Source organism: Rana temporaria, chromosome 4, assembly GCF_905171775.1.
Source record: "Rana temporaria chromosome 4, aRanTem1.1, whole genome shotgun sequence".
Taxonomy (NCBI): domain Eukaryota; kingdom Metazoa; phylum Chordata; class Amphibia; order Anura; family Ranidae; genus Rana; species Rana temporaria.
The window spans coordinates 190,884,418-190,908,191 of NC_053492.1; the positions used below are offsets into that span (position 1 = coordinate 190,884,418).

Genomic DNA, 23,774 nt, shown 5'->3' on the forward strand with positions numbered 1-23,774 from the left:
CCCCCACCTGTGACACTGCCTCCCACCTGTCTCGCTGCCCGCTACCTGTGTCACTGCCTCCCACCTGTTCTACTCCCTCCCACCTGTCCCGCTACCTCTCACCTGTAACACTGGCTCCCACCTGTCCCGCTGCCCCCACCTGTGACACTGCCTCTCACCTGTGACACTGCCTCCTACCTGTCCTGATGCCCCTTACCTGTGACACTGCCTCCCACCTGTCTTACTCCATTCCACCTGTGACACTGCCTCCCACCTGTCCTGCTGCCCCTCCACCTGTGACACGGCTTCCCACCTGTCCAGCTGCCCCCCACCTGTGACACTGCCTCCCACCTGTCCCAAAGCCCCCCACCTGTGACACTCTCATCTGCCCCGCTGTCACCTGAAACACTGCCTCTAATCTGAAATGCTGCCCCCTACCTTTCCCACTGCCCTCACCTGTTCCGCTGCCCCCCTTCAATGACACTTTCCCCTTCTGTCCTGCTGCCCCCCTCCTGTTCTCTGACCTCCCATGACACTTCCCCCTCCAGTTCTGCTGCCCCCCTTTCATCCGGTTGCCCCTCATGTCATGCTGCTCTTCTCCTGTGACACTCCCAACGCAGCCTGTTTGAACGAGCCCCAAATGTTTTCAAAAGCTTTTACCACTTGCATTTGTATTGCTCTTATTTGTTAAACTATTGAAATAACAAGTGTTGGAAAACAGCTAAATTCACAGCCGAACTATACAGGTATGAACTTTCCAAATTACCAAAAACTCCTAAAGAAGAGTTCCAGCCTGAGCTTGTTTGGCTGGGCTTCTCCTAAGGGTCACAGGAGTACAATTAGTTTTGCACTCCTGTGACCAGTTTTCAACAGAGAGCAGTCTGAAAGTCCACTCTCTGCTGATGTCACACAAATCAGTTCAGGCACCGCGTCATCCCGACTCTGGGATTCTGAATCCGCTGACTCACTGGACTGATAGCCGTCTCAGCGAGCCTCTGAGAGACTGAGACAGCCCCTTTACAGCTCAGCACTCCAATGAGCGTATAGGAGCAGAGCAGGAGAGATGCTGACTGACAGGCAGAAGTTTTCCACTCAAGGTGCTGAAAGAGCCGAGCCATTGGCAGTGTTCGATAGCTTGGTTCTCAGTTCAGAGGCGGCAGGGGACAGATGCAGCATTGGTCCGATGCTGCATCCACTTAAAGCGGAGGTTCACCCACATTTTCCCCTTAGCTTTAGGCTCGTTTTGTCTAGGGGAATCGGCTAGTTGTTTTAAAATATGACCTGTACTTACCGTTTACGAGATGCATCTTCTCCGCCGCTTCCGGGTATGGGCTGCGGGACTGGGCGTTCCTTCTTGATTGACAGTCTTCCGAGAGGCTTCCGATGGTCGCATCCATCGCGTCACGATTTTCCGAAAGAAGCCGAACGTCGGTGCGCAGGCGCAGTATAGAGCCGCACCGACGTTCGGCTTCTTTCGGCTACAAGTGACGCAATGGATGCGACCGTCGGAAGCCTCTCGGAAGACTGTCAATCAAGAAGGAACGCCCGCTCCCGAAGACCCATACCCGGAAGCCGACGGAGAAGATGCATCTCGAAAACGGTAAGTACGGCTCATATTTTAAAACAAATAGCCGATTCCCCTAGACAAAACGAGCATGAAGCTAAGGGGAAAAGAGAAAAAAAAAACAAATTGGTTGAACTCCCGCTTTAAGTAAGTATGATTATGAGAAAACTATTTTCCCATACTTCTCTTTTAATTCTGTTAAGCGTGTTTTTTTTTTATCCAAACATCTCTTTCAGACATATTTATAAGTAAAGTTGATCCAGGGAATATCCGAGTGCCTCTTGGGTGATCAGGAAGGATGTTTTCCCCCGCTGTAACAAATAGGACCATGCTTTAGTGGGTGGGGGGTTGCCTTCCTCTGGATTAACTGTAGGTATTGGATAGTGTGTATGGAGGTGTATATATTTTCTATTTGCGTGTTAATTTTCTTTCTTTTTTTTCTCTGTTGGACTTTTTTTATGTCTTTTTTTAATCAGATTAACTCTGACAATGCAACAAACACAATATGCCTCCCTTTTCTGCAGTTAAGGCTTGGTCAAAGACCCCCTAATTCCGTGAATGAATAGTGAAGGAGCAGCAACAGACTGATGTGGGTATCCCTGTGCACTCCCCTCTTGTCAGCCAGCTTTCTGTGTACTATGCAATGTAGGAAATCCTGGTTGACTTCCTCTCCCAGTCTGAATTCTGCTGTTACAGGACAGTTATAAATAGAGACAATTCAAAACATATATATTTTTTTTTTAATTACCACATAACTGAGATACATTTAGAATTATGTTCTATCTGTCCACACTTCTCCTATAACTGCCGCCTGCCTATAATTCACCACAAGGCATTTTTGTAAGTGACCTTATGTTGACAAACTTGCTTCAAAGAGACAGAACATGTGCATATATTTTAGAGTTGTACCAAATACTGTATATACATACAGTATACAGGGGGTGATGTAGAATGATACATTTTAAAACATCTTAAAGGGGTTGTAAAGGTTTGTTTTTTATTTTCTAAATAGGTTCCTTTAAGCTAGTGCATTGTTGGTTCGCTTACCTTTTCCTTTAAAGCGGTTGTAAACCCGCATCAAATTTTTTATTTTTTTTCTCGCCGCTCCAGCGATGTGATTGGCTGGAGCGGCGATGACGTCACTCGCGCGCATGCGCGCGGGAGATTTAAATTCGGCAAGGTCCGGCGGCGGCCGGTCCTTTCGCCGTAGATCCCCCCTGCACATGCGCCGCTGCAATCAGCGGCGCATTGCGAGGGGAATATCTCCTAAACCGTGCAGGTTTAGGAGATATTCTCCTTACCTACAGGTAAGCCTTATTATAGGCTTACCTGTAGGTAAAAGTAAAAAAAGTGGGTTTACAACCACTTTAATTTCCCTTCTAAATGATTTTTTTTCTTTGTTTTCTTTGTCTGAATTTCTCACTTCCTGTTCCTCCTCAGTAAGCTGTTCTGGCTGACTAAACACTGCTCGGATGATGGTGTGAAGTTTACTGAGGAGAAACAGGAAGTGAGAAATTCAGACAAAGAAAAAAAACATTTAGAAGGGAAATCGAAGGAAAGGGTTAGTGAACCAACAATGCACTAACTTAAAGGAACCTATTTAGAAAATAAAAAAACGAACCTTTACAACCCCTTTATACAGGGGCGGACTGACCATTCGGGCACTCAGGCACTGCCCGAGGGCCCCATGCCACTAGGGGGCCCCATCAGGTTTGCCAGCCCCAGTAAAACCAGGGACAGTATGTAAAAATCTGTGTTTTTTTACATCTAAAATGTCCCTTACCGACATCCTTTTGGTCTAAAAATCCCAAGATTATAGCTGCTCCGCCTCTCCAGTACCTTCTCAGTGTGTGTGTGTGTGTGTGTGTGTATTCTGTGTGTATTTATACTGTATGTGTGTGTGTATACAGTTCTGTGTGGCCCCATAATCTATTGCCTGGGGGCCTCATAATCTCCTATTGGCTGAGGGCCCCATGAGTTGTTAGTCCGCCCCTGCCTTTATATTAATATCTAGTATCAATGAACTATCCAAACCCAACTCTGTTGGCTACTTACAGGGTTAACAGAAGAAAATAAAAATAAAAAAGGATTGTAACCCTCAAACACTAGCTTTAGAATTGTTAAAATGGTATTTACCCCCATGTCCTTGGAAAAAATATGCTTGATGCAAAGCTGTTTTCAGTGACTCCACTGTGTCTTCCACCAGTTTGATGAATTGCTCACCAAATGCACACCCTAAGGAACAAGCACTTACCAGATGGGGTTGATCTCTATGTCGGACAAAATTGGGTTTTAGCTGGATCCACTCTGTTTTCTCATTTTTCCTCCTCTAATGTGCAAACTCTCCTTTTCATAGTGTAAAACCTTTTAAAACGTCATCACAAACCAATATAAAAATAAAATGTATATTTCCATGTGCTACACAGCACTGTTAAACAAACCATTATGATTGTTATTATATGTGTAGATGTATATTTTTCAATTGTTGTTTGATGGTTTAGAGTCACTGTAGGGGAGATTTTTACTAAAACCGGAGCTTTCAAAAGCTGGTGCGGCTCTGCATAGAAACCAATCAGCTTCCAGGTTTTATTGTCAAAGTATAATTGAACAAGCTGAAGTTAGAAGCTGATTGGCTACCAGGCACAGCTGCACCAGATTCTAAGTTCTCCAGTTTTAGTAAATTTACCCCTACACAGTATACAATTTGTATTTATTAAGTTTGATAACACTAGGCACACTGGATTATACACTGACAGCATAGCTTCAAAATTGATTTAATGCCATTCGAGTTTTATTTGATTGGTATACAGTTCTTACACTCCAGCTTCGTTGAGAACAAAAAATCCCAAGGTGAACTAGCAAACTTTTTTTTATAGATTCCTACTGTCTGCTTTTCTTATGATATTGATTTAGACCTTGTCATGCATTTCTCAAGCTGACTGCTAAGTGGGAAGATCTGCCTTTATTATCGCCATATGACCAGTCTCAATGTTGCCTTTGCAAAAATAATAATTTCACAGATTTACAGACATTTGAGGGACAACTTTGTTTTTTCTGAAGTTTTCCTTTAAAGCTCTTCCGTATGCTTAAGTGCAAGGCACTTAGTAAAATGCTTAACTCCAGCTCTGGAGACCTTGACTGAGTGGCCTTAGAAAGGCTTTACATGAAAGTAGTCCTGGGTGAGCCCTGAAACTGCTGAGCATACTGTATGTACCGTGGTCTCATTTGTTCCTATGGCTGGTTTGTACACATGGGGAACACAGCCACCCAGAAAAGTATGGACCATCCCTAACAATTAATTATTCTGTGCATAGTAGGCACAGGGCTGAGACAGAACATTTTTAGGTAAAGGCTATGGCATGGCTGTGGCAGGGACATACAGTGAGGAATCTCCATAACAGGCCTGCATTTTGTACTGTGAACAACTTTAATAAAAGTTATTTAACTGTCCCAAAAGTTCAAGTATTTATGGGATCTCAAGCTTTGTAAAAACTTTTAGGAAAAGCAGTGAACAGCAGCAAATATAATGCTCCCAGTTTGTCACAGTTGGACGATAGCAACATTTGAATTTTCTGCCTGTATTGTCATAGCTGCTCTAAGATTAAAATAGAAAGGTCATGTTACTAATATTAAATTAAAATAGGCAATAGATAGTATTTTAACAAAGTGTGGTTTTCTTTCAACCAAGCTTGTTGCTCTTTTAACATTTGTTAACATTATCGGAAATTAAAACAGAAATGTTGTCGATCTCACATTGTTGTACACTTTGATGGAATTGTAGTTTCTGTGATTCAACATGTTTATTTTTTCACTAGTAACATTTCATGTGATATAATCTTTTTTTTTTTTTTGTGCACACAATTTCAAGTATATAAAAAAATGTACAAATTTACTTCTAGTTCCTTTTAAAAAAGACGTTTGTCCTTCAGGCAGATTATGTTTTTTTTTTGTCAGGCAGCTATCATCCTGGAAAGATTAGTATACGATATTACTAACTCCCAGAATATGATTTTCCTTATCTTTTAATATCCAGCAAATCAATTCAAAAAGCATATACTGTGACAGGCTTGTTTTCTTAAATCTGGGTTAGAAACATGAAAAAAATACATTGATCCTTGAATGCAGTTTCTTCATGAAAATCTGCAGGTGCAGAAGTAGGGCAAAAACAACAGTGTTTATTGTGATCAGAACAACTATAAGTATAATTAAAATATGAGTCAGTCCCTGGACTTTTATTTGTATTGGATACTATAGCAGTGAATCTTCCCTGGCGTAGATTTTGACTCTTTCCACTTGTAAGTTCTGGACGTTCCTGTCCACCGGTGTGTATTCCAAGATCCCCTGTTGCATTCATCATAACAAAAAAAGTATAGAAATCCAACAAGGAGAAGGGGCCCCTAATTATTAATTGTCCCTAAAAAATATCAGGTGGTTTAACTCTCCAGCATCCAGAAAAAAGTAAAAATATATCAGTTGTGAGTGAACTGATCCTTTGGGGTCTATACTCACTGGCTTAAAGGATGCTGTTTCTACAGGAGTTTTGTATTTTGCCTGAAGTGAAGCAGCTCAGTGTTATCTTATTTGTTATCTTATTTGTCATTGCACATTATGGTGATTAGAGGCATATTTTAAACTCATCAATTAGAGGCAGGAAGCTCCTGCATAAAGGAAACGTTTCAACATTGGATTAAAGCACAGATCTAAACGAAATACACAAAAGAAGAATGAACAAATGTTAAAAATTCAGGTAAAAATACAAAATATTTGCTGATTGCTCCTTGATTGGAGCTTCCTGGCAGAAAAAAAAAAGCTAAACACTGCTAAGCGCTCCTAAACTCCTGTACTTTTTCTTCCAAGAGAACAACCATTTTTTTTAGCCCAGTGTACACTGAGCCTTAAAGTGGTTCTATAGCCTAAAAGTATATTTTTTTTACCTTAAAGGATAAGTAGACCTTTTCACAAAAAAAAATGAATGCAAATTTTTGTTGCAGGTAAAAAAACTTACATTTGTTTTTTTTGGTTTTGGGACACCCTGTAAAGCGTTGCACTAGTAATCAGCAGATCACTGATGCCATGTGGGTCTCCCGCAGATCTGTTAGTGTATCAGCTTGCTTGTACCTCGTACGAGCAAGCCGATACATTCTGACCGGAAGACTTAATGGACTACCACAGTGCTCACAGCCCCATCGTAGTTCATGGAAAACTACAAGCCTTGTCGTTTTCCATTCACAGAGGAATATGAATTAGAGAGACGGCTGGGAGTGTGGAGAAAACACGGGGGGAGGAGATCCCTGGTTTGCTATCACAGCAGGGATCTGGGGGAGGGGACACAGGGCCGTTGAATTCATAACATGTTAAACCTTGAATATGGGTGTAACATGTTATGAAAGGTGAATTTATTCTTTATTGCAATCCTTGAATTAAGGCAAAACATTTTTAGGCAGCAGGATCCCCACTTAATTTGTGCATGTTTGTAGCTCTTCTGTCCTCTCACTTCCAGGTCTCTTGAGCTTTGCTGTAAATCAAAGCCAGTGACGTGAGGGAAAATGACGCAGACAGCAAGGCTGTGTGCCCCCATTGGAAGTAGCTTGCTATAGGGGCACTTGTCAGAGGTAAGGAGCCAAGAGTGCCCACGAGGGACCCGAGAAGAGGAGGTTTTGGGGCCACTCTGTGCAGTTCCATTACACAGAGCAAGTAAGTATAAACCTGTTTGTTGTTTTAAGTCAGAAACGAATGTGGGTTTGACCCCACTAGCCATTAAAAAAAATAATCAAACAAATGTTTTGAATTTTTTTTTTAAACTCAATGGGCCAAATTCTCAAAAGAGATACGCAGACTTAACTGCTGTTCAGCCTGCGTATCTCTGTGCCTAACTTTGGAAACGATTCTCAAAAGGCTTTTTCCAAAGTTAGGCAGAAAATCCGGCATGTGTAAGACACTTACACGGTCAGATTTTAGGATGCAGTACCGCATCCGCCACTGGGGGCATTTCTCATTGAAATCCAGCTTTGCGTATGCAAATGAGGACTTAAGTAGATTTTCAAAGCATTTCAGCACTTTGATTTCTGCCTAAGTTCCGAATTTGCCGGCGCAAAATTAGGGCTGGATTTATAATGTGTAAAGTTAGCCAAACCTTGTAAAGGCCCATTTCAGCGACGGCATTTGGTATGCATTCCTGAGGGAGAACTCCACGGCAATTTTTAAATTCAAAACCGGCATGGGTTCCCCCCCAGGAGCATACCAGGCCCTTAGGTCTGGTATGGGTTGTAAGGAGACCCCCCCACGCCGAAAAATTGACGTAGGGGGTCCCCCTACAATCCATACCAGACCCGTATCCAAAGCACGCTACCCGGCCGGCCAGGAATGGGAGTGGGGACGAGCGAGCGTCCCCCCCCCTCCTGAGCCGTGCCAGGCCGCGTGCCCTCAACATGGGGGGGTTGGGTGCTCTGGGGCAGGGGGGCGCACTGCGGGCCCCCCCACCCCAGAGCACCCTGTCCCCATGTTGATGAGGACAGGACCTCTTCCCGACAACCCTTGCCATTGGTTGTCGGGGTCTGCGGGCGGAGGCTTATCGGAATCTGGGAGTCCCCTCAAATAAGGGGGCCCCCAGATACCGGCCCCCACCCTAAGTGAATGGATATGGGGTACATCGTACCCCTATCCATTCACCTGGAGGCAAAAAGTAAAATGTAGTAAACACACAACACAAGGCTTTTTAAAATATTTTATTATTCTGCTCCGGATGCCCCCCCTGTCTTCGTTATTAGCTCTATTTCCAGGGGGGGCTTCTTCTTCCGCTCTCCGGGGGTCTTCTCCGCTCTCCGGGGGTCTTCTCCGCTCTCCGGGGGGGCTTCTCCGGACTCCGGGGGGGCTTCTCCGGACTCCGGGGGGCTTCTTCCATCTTCTCCCCTCTTCCGCTCTTGACTCGGCGAACCCCGGTTCTTCTGCAGCTCTCCGGTGCCTTCTTCTTCAGCGCTGGCTGCCTGCTATGTTTGTGTGTTAGCTCGATTTCAAACAGGCAGCCGGCGCGGTCTTCTGTGACGCCAGGGTCTTCTGGTCTTCTGTTCTTCCGATGTTGCCTCGTCGCCGGTTGTCGCTGTAATGATGGAAGCGCGCCTTGCATCCCATTTATATAGGCATCACCGTCCCATCATGCTCCGGTAGGTACCCACGTGGTGGGTGCCTACCCACGTGCACCCACCACGTGGGTACCTACCGGAGCATGATGGGACGGTGATGCCTATATAAATGGGATGCAAGGCGCGCTTCCATCATTACAGCGACAACCGGCGACGAGGCAACATCGGAAGAACAGAAGACCAGAAGACCCTGGCGTCACAGAAGACCGCGCCGGCTGCCTGTTTGAAATCGAGCTAACACACAAACATAGCAGGCAGCCAGCGCTGAAGAAGAAGGCACCGGAGAGCTGCAGAAGAACCGGGGTTCGCCGAGTCAAGAGCGGAAGAGGGGAGAAGATGGAAGAAGCCCCCCGGAGTCCGGAGAAGCCCCCCCGGAGTCCGGAGAAGCCCCCCCGGAGTCCGGAGAAGCCCCCCCGGAGAGCGGAGAAGACCCCCGGAGAGCGGAGAAGACCCCCGGAGAGCGGAAGAAGAAGCCCCCCCTGGAAATAGAGCTAATAACGAAGACAGGGGGGGCATCCGGAGCAGAATAATAAAATATTTTAAAAAGCCTTGTGTTGTGTGTTTACTACATTTTACTTTTTGCCTCCAGGTGAATGGATAGGGGTACGATGTACCCCATATCCATTCACTTAGGGTGGGGGCCGGTATCTGGGGGCCCCCTTATTTGAGGGGACTCCCAGATTCCGATAAGCCTCCGCCCGCAGACCCCGACAACCAATGGCAAGGGTTGTCGGGAAGAGGTCCTGTCCTCATCAACATGGGGACAGGGTGCTCTGGGGTGGGGGGGCCCGCAGTGCGCCCCCCTGCCCCAGAGCACCCAACCCCCCCATGTTGAGGGCACGCGGCCTGGCACGGCTCAGGAGGGGGGGGGACGCTCGCTCGTCCCCACTCCCATTCCTGGCCGGCCGGGTAGCGTGCTTTGGATACGGGTCTGGTATGGATTGTAGGGGGACCCCCTACGTCAATTTTTCGGCGTGGGGGGGTCTCCTTACAACCCATACCAGACCTAAGGGCCTGGTATGCTCCTGGGGGGTGAACCCATGCCGTTTTTTTCTTTGAAAATTGGCATGGAGTTCACCCTCAGGAATGCATGCTGAGCGACGCTGTCATTTTTGGTTAAAATTATTTGTTTTCCCGGCGCGTCTTTTTATTTCACCCGTCGCAACTTTAGTGTCCCGTCGAAATTCTCAAAGCCGCCCGGCGTTAATTACGTTCGCGCGCTGCACGTCGGGAAAATGACGTCACACGCATGCGCAGTACGGCCGGCGCGGGAGCGCGCCTCATTTAAATTTTAAACGCCCCCAGGAGAGGAGGACCGCCTTACGACGGCGGCACTTAAGTTACACTGCGTGTAATTTCTACCTAAGTGCTTTGACGATCAGGTACTTAGGTAGAAATTTTAAGTCAGTGTAACTTAACTGCTGAAATTTAAGTTACGCACAGTTTTTGAGAATTTGGCCCCATGCTACTAGATTATGACCATCTTTAATGGTAACGTTCTTTTTTTTTGTTTGTTTTAAGTTAGGCCCACAAATAATTACTTTGAAGTAAACATTGATATAAAAACCTCATAAAATAAAATTTTCTAGGATCTCTGCTTTCAGAAAATAGATCATGTTGAGAGAGTTGTGAATTTTACATTTCATAATGTGTGTTTTAGGGCTAATGTAGATGAGTGTTCGGGACGCGTTACCCTTCAAATCTGTTGCTGGATTTAACCATATTTGACTAGAAGCAGCCAAGCATGATAAAAAACACACTTTGTAAATGTTATCCTTCTAATCTGCTGCCAAGGCAATAGCCTACAGGAGCCTTGTGATAAATGTGGCCCTGACTGTAACTGCATGTAAAACCACTTTTAATGTACAAGGAAAAGCTTTCTATTGACTTTGCAATGAGCAAAGCAGGAGCTGTTAAAAATGTTCTTGCATGTATATGTGTGCGTGCGTATAGTATATATTTAGTTATGATTGGTTTATACAGCTGAACTACAGCAAATACTTTGTATTTTTACCTGAATTTTTAATATTTGTTCATTCTTCTTTTGTGTATTTCGTCTAGATCTGTGCTTTAATCCAATGTTGAAATGTTTCCTTTATGCAGGAGCTTCCTGTAATAAAGACTGGTCACTGCAACTCTGTTTGTACAGGTTGACTGGTCTTGTATCTGTCCTTTTGTAGCATTCTGAAAACAGTCTGTAGTGAATGGGCCTTCGCTCTTATAGCTTTCCACTTTGTAGATATTGAAGAATATATTTAAATTAAGGATTTTGAGCATGAAGGTCAGCTTAAAGTACAGTACCTGTCCGCGAGAATGTGTTTCCAGCACGACGGCATCGCACTGGTTCTCGGCGACAGGGTGCCAACATCTCGCACTCGCTGCAATAGGAAAAGCACGTTCCAGCGAGCGCGACATAGAAGCGACGGGGATCCGACTTGGATTCCTGCCAATTCTAGACGCTGTGTTTGGTATGAATCATGAGGGGGAACTCCATGCCAAATTTTAAATAAAAAAACGGCCATGGGTTCCCCTCCAGGAGCATACCAGGCCCTTAGGTCTGGTATGGATTGTAAGGAGAACCCCCCTACGCTGAAAAAACGGGTTGTCAGGAAGAGGCCCTGTCCTTATCAACATGGGGACAGGGTGCTTTGGGGTGGAGGGCCCCATGTTTATTAGCATGCGGCCTGGTATGGCTCAGGAGGGGGGGGCGCTTGCTCGTCCCCACTCCTTTCCTGACCGGCTGGGCGGCGTGCTCAATATGGGTCTAGTATGGATTGTGGGGAAACCCCCATGCTGTTTTTTCGGCATAGGGGGGTTCTCCTTACAATCCATACCAGACCTAAGGGCCTGGTGTGCTCCTGGAGGGGAACAAATGCCGTTTTTTTATTTAAAATTTGGCGTGGAGTTCCCCCACATGATTCATACCAAACACGGCTTCTAGAATTGGCGGGAATCCAAGTCGGATCCCCGTCGCTTCTATGTCAGCTTTTTTCCGTTGCAGTGAGCTGGCTCGGCGCTGGCTCCCGCGACGGGGCTCGTAGGTGGTCAATCTCGCAGAGAAAAGGAGCGAGATTGACACAATATCGCGGTCACCTACTGTATAGTTCTGATTATAACTACTTCTATGATAGATAGATAGAGAGAGAGATAGAGAGAGAGAGAGATAGATAGATAGATAGATAGATAGATAGATAGATAGATAGATAGATAGATAGATAGATAGATAGATAGATACAGTAATAGTATGAGATAGTATGTACATTTACAGCATTTACCTCAAGCTCTTTTTACACATCAGATGAAATGAAAGCAAAGCACATAAAGGCTAATGGGACCATTGAAGTTTGACCCTTCACTCTGCAAGAACTAATTGTATTCATTTGTTTTTCAGTGTGCATGTACAGAGAGCCATCACTGCATGAAATTGGAGAGAAGCAAGGACGTTCAAGAAAAAGTTCAGGGACACCAACCATGAATGGTGGAAAAGTTGTTAATCAAGAGTCAACATAGCCAAGATCCTGCCCTGTCCTGACAGTGAACCCGTTGGAAAGTCAGAAATGATACATATAAACTGACATGACAGGTTCCGCTGACTACGTTTTTGAACTCAAATTTTCTTCTTTGGATAGAACAAAGAAATGGAAATTAAATTGCCTGTGCAATGTTTTAAACCAACCAGAAAAATATGAAGATAATACTTTGAATCTGGACTCCATTCATATTTTATGCAAAGTTTGCTGTGTGATCAAATTAGTTCCCATCTCTGCATAAAAAATATACAATAAAGATATTACCTTTAAAATTACAACAAAGTTCTGGAGAAATGAATCTGAACAAAAAAATCAGTCAAGGCCACTAGGGTACCAATCCCTCTTTTGCAATATTCCTCTGTTTTCGATTTGTGTCTATCTATGAAGCACATCTGCTTTGTCTGTACAAATGCCATCATATGTTGAAAGCACAGGCTTACAAATATGTATTGTATTCACATATGAAGACAGTTTACAGAATTCACAGACATGATAGAGAAACAACACCCTTCACAAACCAAAGAATCCACTGTGTTTTTTTGTTTTCTTTTAGAAAAATGTATATAATTTAAAACAAGCCCATGTTTTGTAAAAAAATAAAAAAATATCGCAAGGAACATGACTTACTATCAATCCGATGTGTCCCTTGTGATACTGCTACTCGTTATGTTTAAAATTCTCCTCCTCCGATCTTTATACCTGCCCCCTTGCTGTAATCTTGCAGTGCTGCGAGGGTAATAGAGCCAAGGGACCTGTCATTTGTACTCATCAATAGTGCCGATTATGCCCTGTTTTCACCCACCTCCTCTATTCATAGACACTGTATTATAGCTTCTATGGATGAAAAAAATGTAATCTATTAATGAAAGATGCAGATCTTTAAAGTGGTTGTTAACTCACCACTGTCACTTTTAACAATCCTTGAAAACAACGCTGTATATACCTTGTATATTGAGCACTGATCAGCGCTGATTGACCTGCTGCTTCTCCCCTCTCTCTTCTCGACACAAGCAGTGGGCGGGGTCAGGGATTCCCCGCGGACGTTAGTCAGGAGGAGAGAGGTGGCCACCCCCACTGCATCTGTTAGGCCGTGGGAGGAGAGAATCGGCGGGTCAATCAGTGCTCAATATACAAGGTATATACAGCGTTCTTTTCATATAGCACAGTCACAGGGGGCCAATACAGCATTAAAGAGAGAGGATTGTAGCATAAAGACATTCATTTGAGCAGCAGGACAGGAGGGGGTGGCGCGGACACGGGCCTATCAGGCAGAGAGGGGAGGCAGGAGAGGAGGGGGAGAGTACACATGAGACACAGGAGAGCAGGCTGTGTATGATGGAGACACGCACAGACTACAGTGTCAGTACTCTAAAACCCTGCTACAAGGGAGTCACAGCAGAGAGGGGAGGGTAGAACCAGGCAGGATCAGCCAGGTTTTTTAGGGTATAAAGGGGGCCAAATGACACAGCACAGGCACTGTGCTCTATAACATGCTCTAAAGGGAACAGGATCTTCATTTTTTTTTATTGGGTTAACAAATGCTTTAATTTATTCTCATTCCCTCCATTCATAGATTGGTTATCGTCTGTAGTACAGCTTCTTATTCTGAAATGAGGAAATGGGAGGAAAGGATAGGTATAGGTGGCACTCTTCAAGAGCGCATATGAGAGGTCCCTCAGTTCTATTAACTCCTGCAACCCCAAACTATTACAGGGGTGCCAGTGGGGGCAGGGGAGTATTTTAAATAAATGAGGAGCCAGTAGCACAAAGGAATAATTGCACTAATATTTAGCCATGCCCTTTGTGCTTGTCCTTCTTGAGAAATTCTTGAGCAACCTCCCTACCTTTACCATCCCTTCTCTGCCTCTCAAAGCTGCCACTATATAGAAATCTTGGTACTTCTTTTATATAGGGAAGTATGTGTCACCTGCCTCCCCCAATGAAGCACTTAGGGTGTAAGTGCTGTCAAAATTGGAGTAGGGGGCATGCCATTCACTGTGCATTTTTTGATAATTTTAGGTATTGCCATTTTAGATATTTGTGGGGATGGTGGCAAGGATCAGAGTGGTGAGAAAAATTACAGAAAATGTAAGGAAAGGGAGGGAGAACTGGTTTGGAATTTCTTTATTTTGGCAGCTTTGCTTTAAAATGAACTGGCTCTCTTTTCCAGCTGAAACTAAAACCGCTGCTTAACAATAGCTACCCAAGTCTTCTGTTCAGAAAAGTCTCCGCTGTGCACCTCCGAAAATTTGTTTAACTTTACAATCGATTCTCAACTGGCAACATATGCCCCAGCCTCCCCTGTTGGTATCTCCCACCTCCTAGCTTCCTGTATGATGAGATTGTCTTGCTGGCAAATAAGGCACTCTCATGGTACAGATGCCATTTGGGTAAAAGGAATTTAGCTGAATGGAATTACTGAAATGTTCCTTCTGTCCTTACTAAATAAAGACCCACATGTGTAAATTTATTTCTAGCCAACAGCTTTTTTTTCCGTTTTGGATCAAGTGGGGCAAGGTTTTCATGTTTCAGTTGCTGTGTGGGGCCCTTTAGAGGATACCACCTTGCGTTTCTTTTATTGATGACCATTTGTACAAAAGGGGAGGATACATTTCTACAATAGTGATGAAGACATCAATACCAACCTGTGATTTAATTCCTTGCCCATACAGTCCAAAACCAAAGAAAAAAATTGGTTGGGAATACATTTCCAAAAACAATTTGGTCTCTTTCTATTTATTAAGAAAAAACTAAATGTATTGTAACTTACCTGTTTTAAACTGAAAAAAAAATGAAGACTTTTTGATTTCCTTCTAGGTCAAAAGAACAATGTATTGTTGCTTATAATATTATGTCTGTGAATTCCATCCATCACCATTACAAATAACCCTGTGGGCAAGCTTATTTGGCATGTTGTGAATCACAAAGTAAATGCATGTAATGGCAATGACTTTAAAATGTGTCCTCATGTTGAGCTCCATACTCCATTCTAAAATTAGCACAATCAAAAATACTGTAAGTGGAAAAAGCCTATATATATATATATATATATATATATATATATATATATATATATATATATATATATATATATATATATATATATATTAGTGCTAAAGGGCTGGTGGTAGCTGGCTTTATTTTTAAAAGGGAAAATAACACTAATGCCTTTATTTAAAAGAGCAATGAGCAGAGTGCAGTAAACATTAGCAACCATTACACATAATCTGTCACTGGTTTGCCTATATTAACATACCTCCCAGTAACATACAGTCAGTAAAGGCTTTTAAGCCCCTTTTGGCATCCAGGAAGTCCGTTCATAGGGATGCTTTAAACTGCCAAAATGTAATAGCTTGCTGTGGGTTACTGCACGCCATTGCCTTATCACACTTTACCAGTCTGGTGTGACTTCTTAACATTAACAAGCATGCTGAAGATAGAAAATACAAATATTTTGTACATAGCTCTGGAATGCTGCTATGAAGGGCTTCCATTTGCAGATTAGCTTTTTATTTAGATACAAATCAAAATCGATATTATTATAGATATTTTTTCTGTTACAAAAATGGAAATGAATTGCAATATAAAATTATCATGTTTGAATGCCAATGATTATAGCTAGAGGGGTGCATGAATTCAGCTTGTTCTGTTTTGACTTGCATTTGCACATTTTATTTGCTAGATTGGGTTCAGTATAGAGTGAAGGGCAGGGAGGAAGATTTTGTAAGGATTGAAGGGTAGGGCATTTTTTTTAATGTTTTGACCACATTTTAGCTTGTTAAATAATAAAAAAAAATCATTTATTGGATCTGTGGCAAATGACTATGTTGGTGCACTGCATTATTTAACATTTTAATTTGCTTTGTGATTTCCTTGCAGCAGTTCTCCAGAATTAACTGTACATAATGCGACTCCTGAGTCATACATAGCAGATGTCAATGTGTTATAGGCACAATATAAGAAGTTGTTGCGTTGGCTGACAGTTCTTGCAGCTAATATGCAAGGTCCTTCAGTTTTCCTCTCTTTTTATCTGCTCCTTGCCTTTGGCTGAGGGTACATACAAGCACGGTCAAAACAAGCAATTCTATTACACTTAAATGGGTTTTCCACATTTATTCAATTAATATAAAACAAGATAAAATCTTGTAGAAGTGAAAATAAAAGCCACTTCTACTTCTTCAACTCTTCCAGACAGTTGTTTATATACATTTGACAACTAGACAGAGCTTCTTGCCTTTTTCTGGTGAGACCGAACTCTGGCATCAAAAAAACATTAATTTAATAGGGCATGAGCAGAGTACATTGAAACCCAAATGTCCAGATCAAATTTAGCAGCATCAGGAATCATCGGTTAACTTGAAGATGGCAACTAATTTGCTTACCTGAATATGTTTTATAATACTTTAAGTGCATAAAAGATTTTTTTATTTGGCACGTTCTTCTAATAAATACTTCACTTGTATTGTTTATTTAAAGCTAACCAGTAGACACACATGCAAAATATATACATTTTCATTATTTTACACCTGCTACATTTTTCATTATTTTACACTTATTGCATTGTACTGGCTTCAGTTTCACTGTACCTATTTCTGCACAAGATACACAGCTAAAATGAGCAGGCTTCTATTATATACAAACTTTATGTCATCACTATTGTTTCCTGTTATAACAATGACATGATCCAAATCTATGGTAATTTGTTCCCTAAAGCAAGTGTAAACCAGAAACCATCAGTGACAGCATTGTCTTAGAAATAGGAGAAATGTGCACAGCTGCATTCTCCTAAATCTGCATTGATAGCTTAAAGTGTTTATTACCCCAGAATTTCATATTCCTACTGTACTATGTACTTGTATGAGAAAGTGTCCTGTTCTCTTTGTATTGCTTTCTTTGTGTGAAATCCCTGCTGTGACTGCCAACCCTACTGCTTTCCTTCTAAAACTGACCACAGTAAGCAGAAGAGCACAGTGTGGTCAGTTCTCTAGCTATGCTGGGAAATCAGTGTGCTCTGCTCCAATGATCAGACTTGTCCTGACACACCGCCCCCCCCTGCACAGCCTTTGACTGAGAAGATCGGTGCACCATTGCTCCTCCCCCAGCTCTTATGCAGCTCAAAACAGAGGGAACAGAAGGTATGTGATCACTTATAAAAAAGGAAAAAAAGGTATTTATAATATGTTTTTATATACAAATGTTTTGCCTTTCATTTATATTTTAAACTGAATTGGTTGTTTTACAAGGTGATCATTTACAATAACTTTAAACTTCTCTCAGCACAGGGGCACTCTGCTTTTTTTTAGGTTTGCCCATTTCCTCACATTTGTTCTGGTGACTGGTGCCATCTGGAACAGGAAGTGTGGTAAATTGCACCCAAAGAAACAAAGCCAGAACTAAAACCCCTTTTAGAAGAACAGTCTCTATGCCTTCAGTAAATCAACTCCTTTGTGTGCATTTTCATGAGATCTCCATTCAGTTTCTGTCTTTTTAAATTGTGTCACTTGGGACAGGAAGTAAGGGAAAGTGTCCCCAACAGGGACACAGACAGCAATAAAGAAAAGGCCACATGGCTGACTTCAAGGATTTTTGAACAATGTTAGAAAGAGTGTGTCCTAAGGAATGTCTGAGTCTCCTCTCATTAACATATAATGAAAGAAGCACATCTTCTAAATAATTAGCCCTTTGTTGGGACAGACAGAATCCAAATCTAGTTTTCAACTGATAATTATGATCTGCCTGCAGACTACAGACAGGGTTAGCTATGACAAACACAGACAAAGTGAACTAGTAGCATTTTACAGTGCTAGAATTTTCAGAACTGAATATCTATGAACCAGCATTTTTTAAATATTCTTAAGTTTTGCAATGTGAATGAGAACATGTTACAAATATAAAGTAGGTGTTATCCCAATTCTGTTGCAAAAATTGAACTATGTTTTTATAAGCATTCTGGCATATAAAGAACACCAGCAACATATACAACAGCTATCCAACAAATGTTGATGATGCCAAGTGAAGTAGTTTCCGTATTAGCACCATGTTTCTTTGTTTCTCTATTATATTGATACAGTGTGTTTAATATTTTACTTTTCATGAAACACTTTTAACAATGATTGTTTTATTTATGTGTTTTTGTTATTTACACAATATTAATGGGTGGATATCTGGGGGCCTCTTTGTTTTAAAGGGGGCTTCCAGATTCCAATAAGTTTCTCCCACAGACCCCCCATTCCTGTTTAAAGGACAGGATGTGGGGATAAGGCACTTGTCCATTCAATGTGAAACAGGGTACTTTGAAAGGGGGAGGCTTGGCTATGCCCCCCCTTACAAGGTACCTTTCCAGTGTTTAAGGCATGTGACCTGGTGCAGCCAAACATAGCTGGACAGGTAATCAAAAATAAAAGAATACCTTATGGTTAAATGCCTGGGCTGATGCTTAGTGTAGCAAAATGTATTGATAAAGGAGATTGGCCGTTGGTAAAAGAAGTAAGAAATAAGGGTCATATTTTACTAAATAGTATTTAATCCCAAGAAAAACATTTAATATATTGAAGCTTACCAGTCTTGAGATGTGGTGGCTGTATTTGTTTCCCATGTTTAGTTTTTTTTTCTTTCTTTTTTTCTCTCCTGGTAATCCTGCCAGTAACACACTTGTCCTACGGTGACAACAGTTACTATACTATATAGATAAAGGAGCAATATTGTTACCCTAGGACAGCAAGTGTGTTAGGATAGGATTGAGAACACTGCAGTGTGCACAAGACAACAGTGGATTTCTGGAAAAGTTAACAGGTATTTTGCACTTGCTGTGTTTTTAAAGAGATACATTATGGCCCAGATTCTCGTACATCGGCGCATCCTTATGCGGTCGTAGCGCATCCAAGATGCGCTACGCCTTCCTAACTTAGAGAGGTAAGCTCCGTATTCCCGAAGCACCGGCGTTCAAATTTGCGCCGGCGTAGTGCAAAATCGTGGGCGTATGTGGGCGTAAGTGAAAGTAGGAAGGAAGTGGGCGTGATACATTTAAATGAACCGTGACCTTATGCAAATGATGGTCTGAACGGACGGCGCATGCGCCGTCACGTGACCGGGTGTCCCCCGCCCCTATGCGCATGCGCACAACGCGATTGGCGAGTTGCTCCAAACAAGTGCATAAATACGCCCAGACATGCGCCCATCATGTGCAAAAGTACACCTGTTAGTTTACTGTTGGTGGTGAGCTTACTTTTGCAGTGCTTTGCCATGTCTGCTGAGCGTACAAGTAGAAGGAAAAAGAATTTCTCTCATGAGGAGAGGGCCATCATTCTCGCAGGCATGGAGAGGCACTATGACCGCCTCCATGGGTCCAGGAGTAAAACCACAAGCAAGGGGCGAAGGGATGAGATCCTGCAGAGGATAACGGATCAAGTGAATGCTGTGGGCAATGAGGCGAGGAGGCCCCATCATATAGGCAAGAAAATTAATGACCTTAGGAGGAGGGTCAAGGACAAGATGGCCCTCATGGCGAGGCATGCCAGGGGCACTGGTGGGGGACCTGCCTCAAGGATCCGTCTGACACCAGATGAGGAGGTAGTTGCCCGGTGCCTTACCTGGGTTCAAGTTGAGGGAATGCCGGGCTATGATTCTGTTCATCCGCCCTTGAGGACAGGTAAGTGTTTATTTCAACTATCTGGTGTGTAGCATGTGTGTGGGGGGAGGTAGGGAATATGTGACAAGTTTGTGGGTCCACCAACATGTGAATGTTTTGTGTCATCCACAGGTGTCCAGGATGAAGCTGGCCCGTCTCGTGCCCCTGCCCGTCCCACAACATCCCCTGATGCTGATGCCCCTGCCCGTCCCACACCATCCCCTGATGATGATGTCCCTGCCCGTCCCACACCATCCCCTGATGCTGATGTCCCTGCCCGTCACACACCATCTTCATCTGATGAAGATGCCCCTGACCCCCAGGGAAGGCAAGCGGCATTGGTGGAGGAGAGTGGTGGCCACGCCTCCATTGAGGAGGTTCTGCAGGATGAGGAGCATTTGGGGGAGGAGGTGTCACTGTCCCTTTTCTTGGAGGATTTGGGAAGCTTGGCTGGTCCATCCCGGACCTCAAGCCCACGATCCTCCATATCCTCGGACTCCATCTCCAACCCAGCCACTCCCTCTGTCTCCATCTCCAACCCACCCCCTCCATCTAATCCCTCACCCTATGCCAGGCCTGAAGCCTCTCGTGGACCAAGGAGGTCAACGCGGAGAACCAGGGGGGTACCCGAGTTGCTGTCTGTGACCCTGACCACTGCGCAGGAAGACCAGACCCGCCTTATGGGTGCGATGGGCCAGGACTTCACTCGAGTGGCTGACAGCCTAGGGGAGAGGGGACATGTCACCGATGTGATTCAGGACATTGCAGGCAACACCACTGCAATTATCACATGTTTGCGGGATCTCGAAACCACCACAGCAAGCCTGGTGAAAGAGGTGCAGACCCTAAATGAGTCCGTCCAGGGGCACACAGCTGCCATTGTTGGTGTTCAAACCGAGACCAATAACCTCCTGAGGAGGATAGCGGTGGCATTAGAGGGCAGGCCTCCAGCCACGGTGGATGCTCCTCTGCCTGATGAAACCCCCCCCCCCTCAACCAGGCAGTTGAGGAGCCGGGGCCGGGGCCGTGGCCGAAGGCAGGCCAATTAGTTTTTCGGGTTGATTATTGCTCTGGTAAAGAGTTTTTTTATTTATTTTTCAAAGTATTGCTCTGGTAAAGAGTTTTTTAAGTTAGTGTTGACAAATGCACACGGTGAGGCGTGCAGAATAGTGTGACTGGTGTGAGAATGGGGGGGGGGTTGACACTCCTGCCAGCAAAGGGGTGTCACCCTCTGCCGTGTGAAAGGTGTATGAATGTACAGTAACATAATTGGAGCCTTGGCGCGGCGTTACTGCTCCCTAAAACAATGTGGTTTGATTGGGTCTAATCCAATTCGATGTGCATGTGGGGGGTGTGTGCTAGGGACCACAGTGGTGTGCACGTGTGCATTCACATTGTGCCATTTTTAATGTGTGTGTTTAACGTTCAAAGAGACGTTCAACGAGGCATCTCCTGATTGCTGATCCCTCAGCAGACGGGGTACCCTCAGGCAGGGGGGGATTGTCGGGTTGGGGGCTCAGGTCATCACGTAGTTCAACCTCCAGGCCCTTTCTCACTGCGAAGTTGTGCAGAATGCAACATGCCCCGATGATCTGGCACACAAAGTCTGGGGAATACAACAGGGTCCCCCCAGACTTATCCAGGCATCGGAAACGGGACTTCAGTTGGCCAAAGGTTCGTTCCACCACTGCACGGGTACTTATGTGTGCAGCATTGTAGTTTTCCTCTCCTGGGGTTTGTGGGTTCCGGAATGGGGTCATTAGATGAGGTCCAAGTGCATATGCAGAGTCACCTGGAAGAGAAAAGACAGGAGGAGGTTAGTCATGCATGTGTCCCTCGTAATGTCTGCGTCATGGGGGGGACAGTCATACCTGACACCCATGTCACTCACCAACCAGCCAGCTGTCCCCGTACACATTCTGGTCAAACTCCATTGGGATGTCGCTTTGGCGGTAGATGAAGCTGTCATGAGAGGATCCGGGGTGTTTGGCACGGACGTGCCATATGAGGCCATGGGCATCCACGATAACCTGGACATTGATAGAATGCCAGTGCTTCCGATTGCGGAATAGGTGCTCTGTGTCACGGGGGGGCTGTAGTGCCACATGGGTGCAATCAATTGCCCCGATGGTGCGTGGGAATCCTGCAATTTTGACAAAATCTGCCCTTGCCTTATTCCGCTGGACCTCCTGGGTGGGTCTGACGATTTGGTTGGACATGTGTCTCAGGATTGCGGGTACAACCTGGTGCACACATCTGCTCATGCTGGTTTGTGACATCCCAGCCACACCTCCACTTGTGCGCTGAAAAGATCCAGTGGCCAGGAAGTGGAGTGTTGCCAGGACCTTGATCAGTGGCTGCACTGCATGTGAGCGGTGTGTTGGGCTTGTAAGGTCATCCTGCAGGATGGTGGTTATTTCCTGGATGGCTTGAGTATTAAATCTGAAGAGGCGATACACCTCTGCTTCCCCGATGGCCAAGACGTCTAATGGCGTTCGGTAAAAACGCTGCCGTGCCCTCCTCCTTCTCCTTCTCATTCGAAGCGCCTGGGCGCACACTAGTTGTGCTATGACCATGCCTGCCCCTGGCATGTTGGCATACAGAAGTCTTGTCCTGCAAGTGTGGTTGCTGAGCTCGTCCGTAAGGGTGCTGCTAAAGCTGCTCTCCAGCTGACCTGCACACGTCTGGTGCAAAGTTGCCCCTGCTTTTATGAGGGGCAAGTTTACACCGGACGAACAGCTTACGCGCACCGCTCGTAGCCTGCGTCGGGCGGTCGTACGTTCGGGAATCTCGGTATATCCCTCATTTGCATATTTGATTATGAAATCAATGGGAGCGCTGGGCATTCTCGGCGTAAATGTGCGCCTACGCTACGCCGGCGCACAAACGTTGCGCCGATCGAAACAAGACTAATTTCGGGCGTACCTGGTTCTGTGGGTACGGCGCACCGATACGACGGCGCATCTGTTCAATTGCGCCGCGCAAATCAAGGTGCCCCGGCATAACGCCTTTGAGAATCTGGGCCTATGTGTATATTACAGGAGTGTACTGATTATGTTTATATTATTTCATTTTCCCTGACATACACCTTAAATAGATTTAACCTTGTTTGCTATTAATAATCAGTCCAGTTTGGTGTCATTTTTTATTCTACTGTGCAGCCACAAACCTGTTGTTATTGGCAAGACTAGGGGTTCTGAATCGTTTTACAATTACAAACTCAAAAGGATTTACCAGTAGGGCCTCAATTTCAAAACTATCATCATCATCATCAATCATATTACGTATCAGTATGGCCTAAAAGATGTCTATAGCTTGGTTTTACTAGATATATTGTAGATCGCTTAAAAAAAGAACACCCCAAAGAAAATCATAAGACTCATCACATTTTTATAAAACAGCAAAAAACAAACACACAAGTTATGTACAACTAGTAAGATTTCTGACGTTGTTTATGAGTAATCAAAATGTAGAAACAAGTTATATTTACTGGCAAAGTTATTTAGATATCATCTGACACATCAAGTTGATTTCTCTATTTTGATCAATCCATTTTCAATCCTAACCCATTTGGTCCACATAAGCCATTGGGGTAGTATTACAACTAGTTAGGAAACCCTGCATTAGACAGAAACAGTAGGCTATGAGGCACAATGCATTTCAGCCTTGATTATACATTTTGCAGCCTTAAGGTCAGTGTGTACAGCTATGTTTCAGGCAGAAGCTGGTCTAACGACTGGCTTTTGTCAAAGGGACATGCTGGAAAACTAGCATCCAATCAGCGTTTTCAGCCAATAGCTTTGTGCGCTGATCAGTGTGTCCTTGAAGTGGGGGGCCCTGTCAAAATACAAAGGCACAGTGGGGGAGATTATATTTACTAAAATTATTGTCCAGTTTGTGTAATATTCTCTCCACCAATAACATGCAGACCAGGA

At 44.2% G+C, this 23,774-nt stretch overlaps 1 protein-coding gene across 4 annotated transcripts in view; it reads left to right on the forward strand.

Moving 5' to 3' along the window:
- The window catches only part of FGF12 (fibroblast growth factor 12), a 614,009-nt gene extending 601,522 nt beyond the window's left edge, over nucleotides 1-12,487 (forward strand). For all 4 annotated transcript variants that reach the window (XM_040349558.1, XM_040349557.1, XM_040349556.1 and 1 more), the window contains one exon: nucleotides 12,074-12,487. In XM_040349558.1, the coding sequence (XP_040205492.1) occupies nucleotides 12,074-12,192 (119 nt within the window). In that variant the 3' untranslated portion in view covers nucleotides 12,193-12,487. The remainder of the gene's footprint in view (nucleotides 1-12,073) is intronic.
- Nucleotides 12,488-23,774: the final 11,287 nt, after the last annotated feature.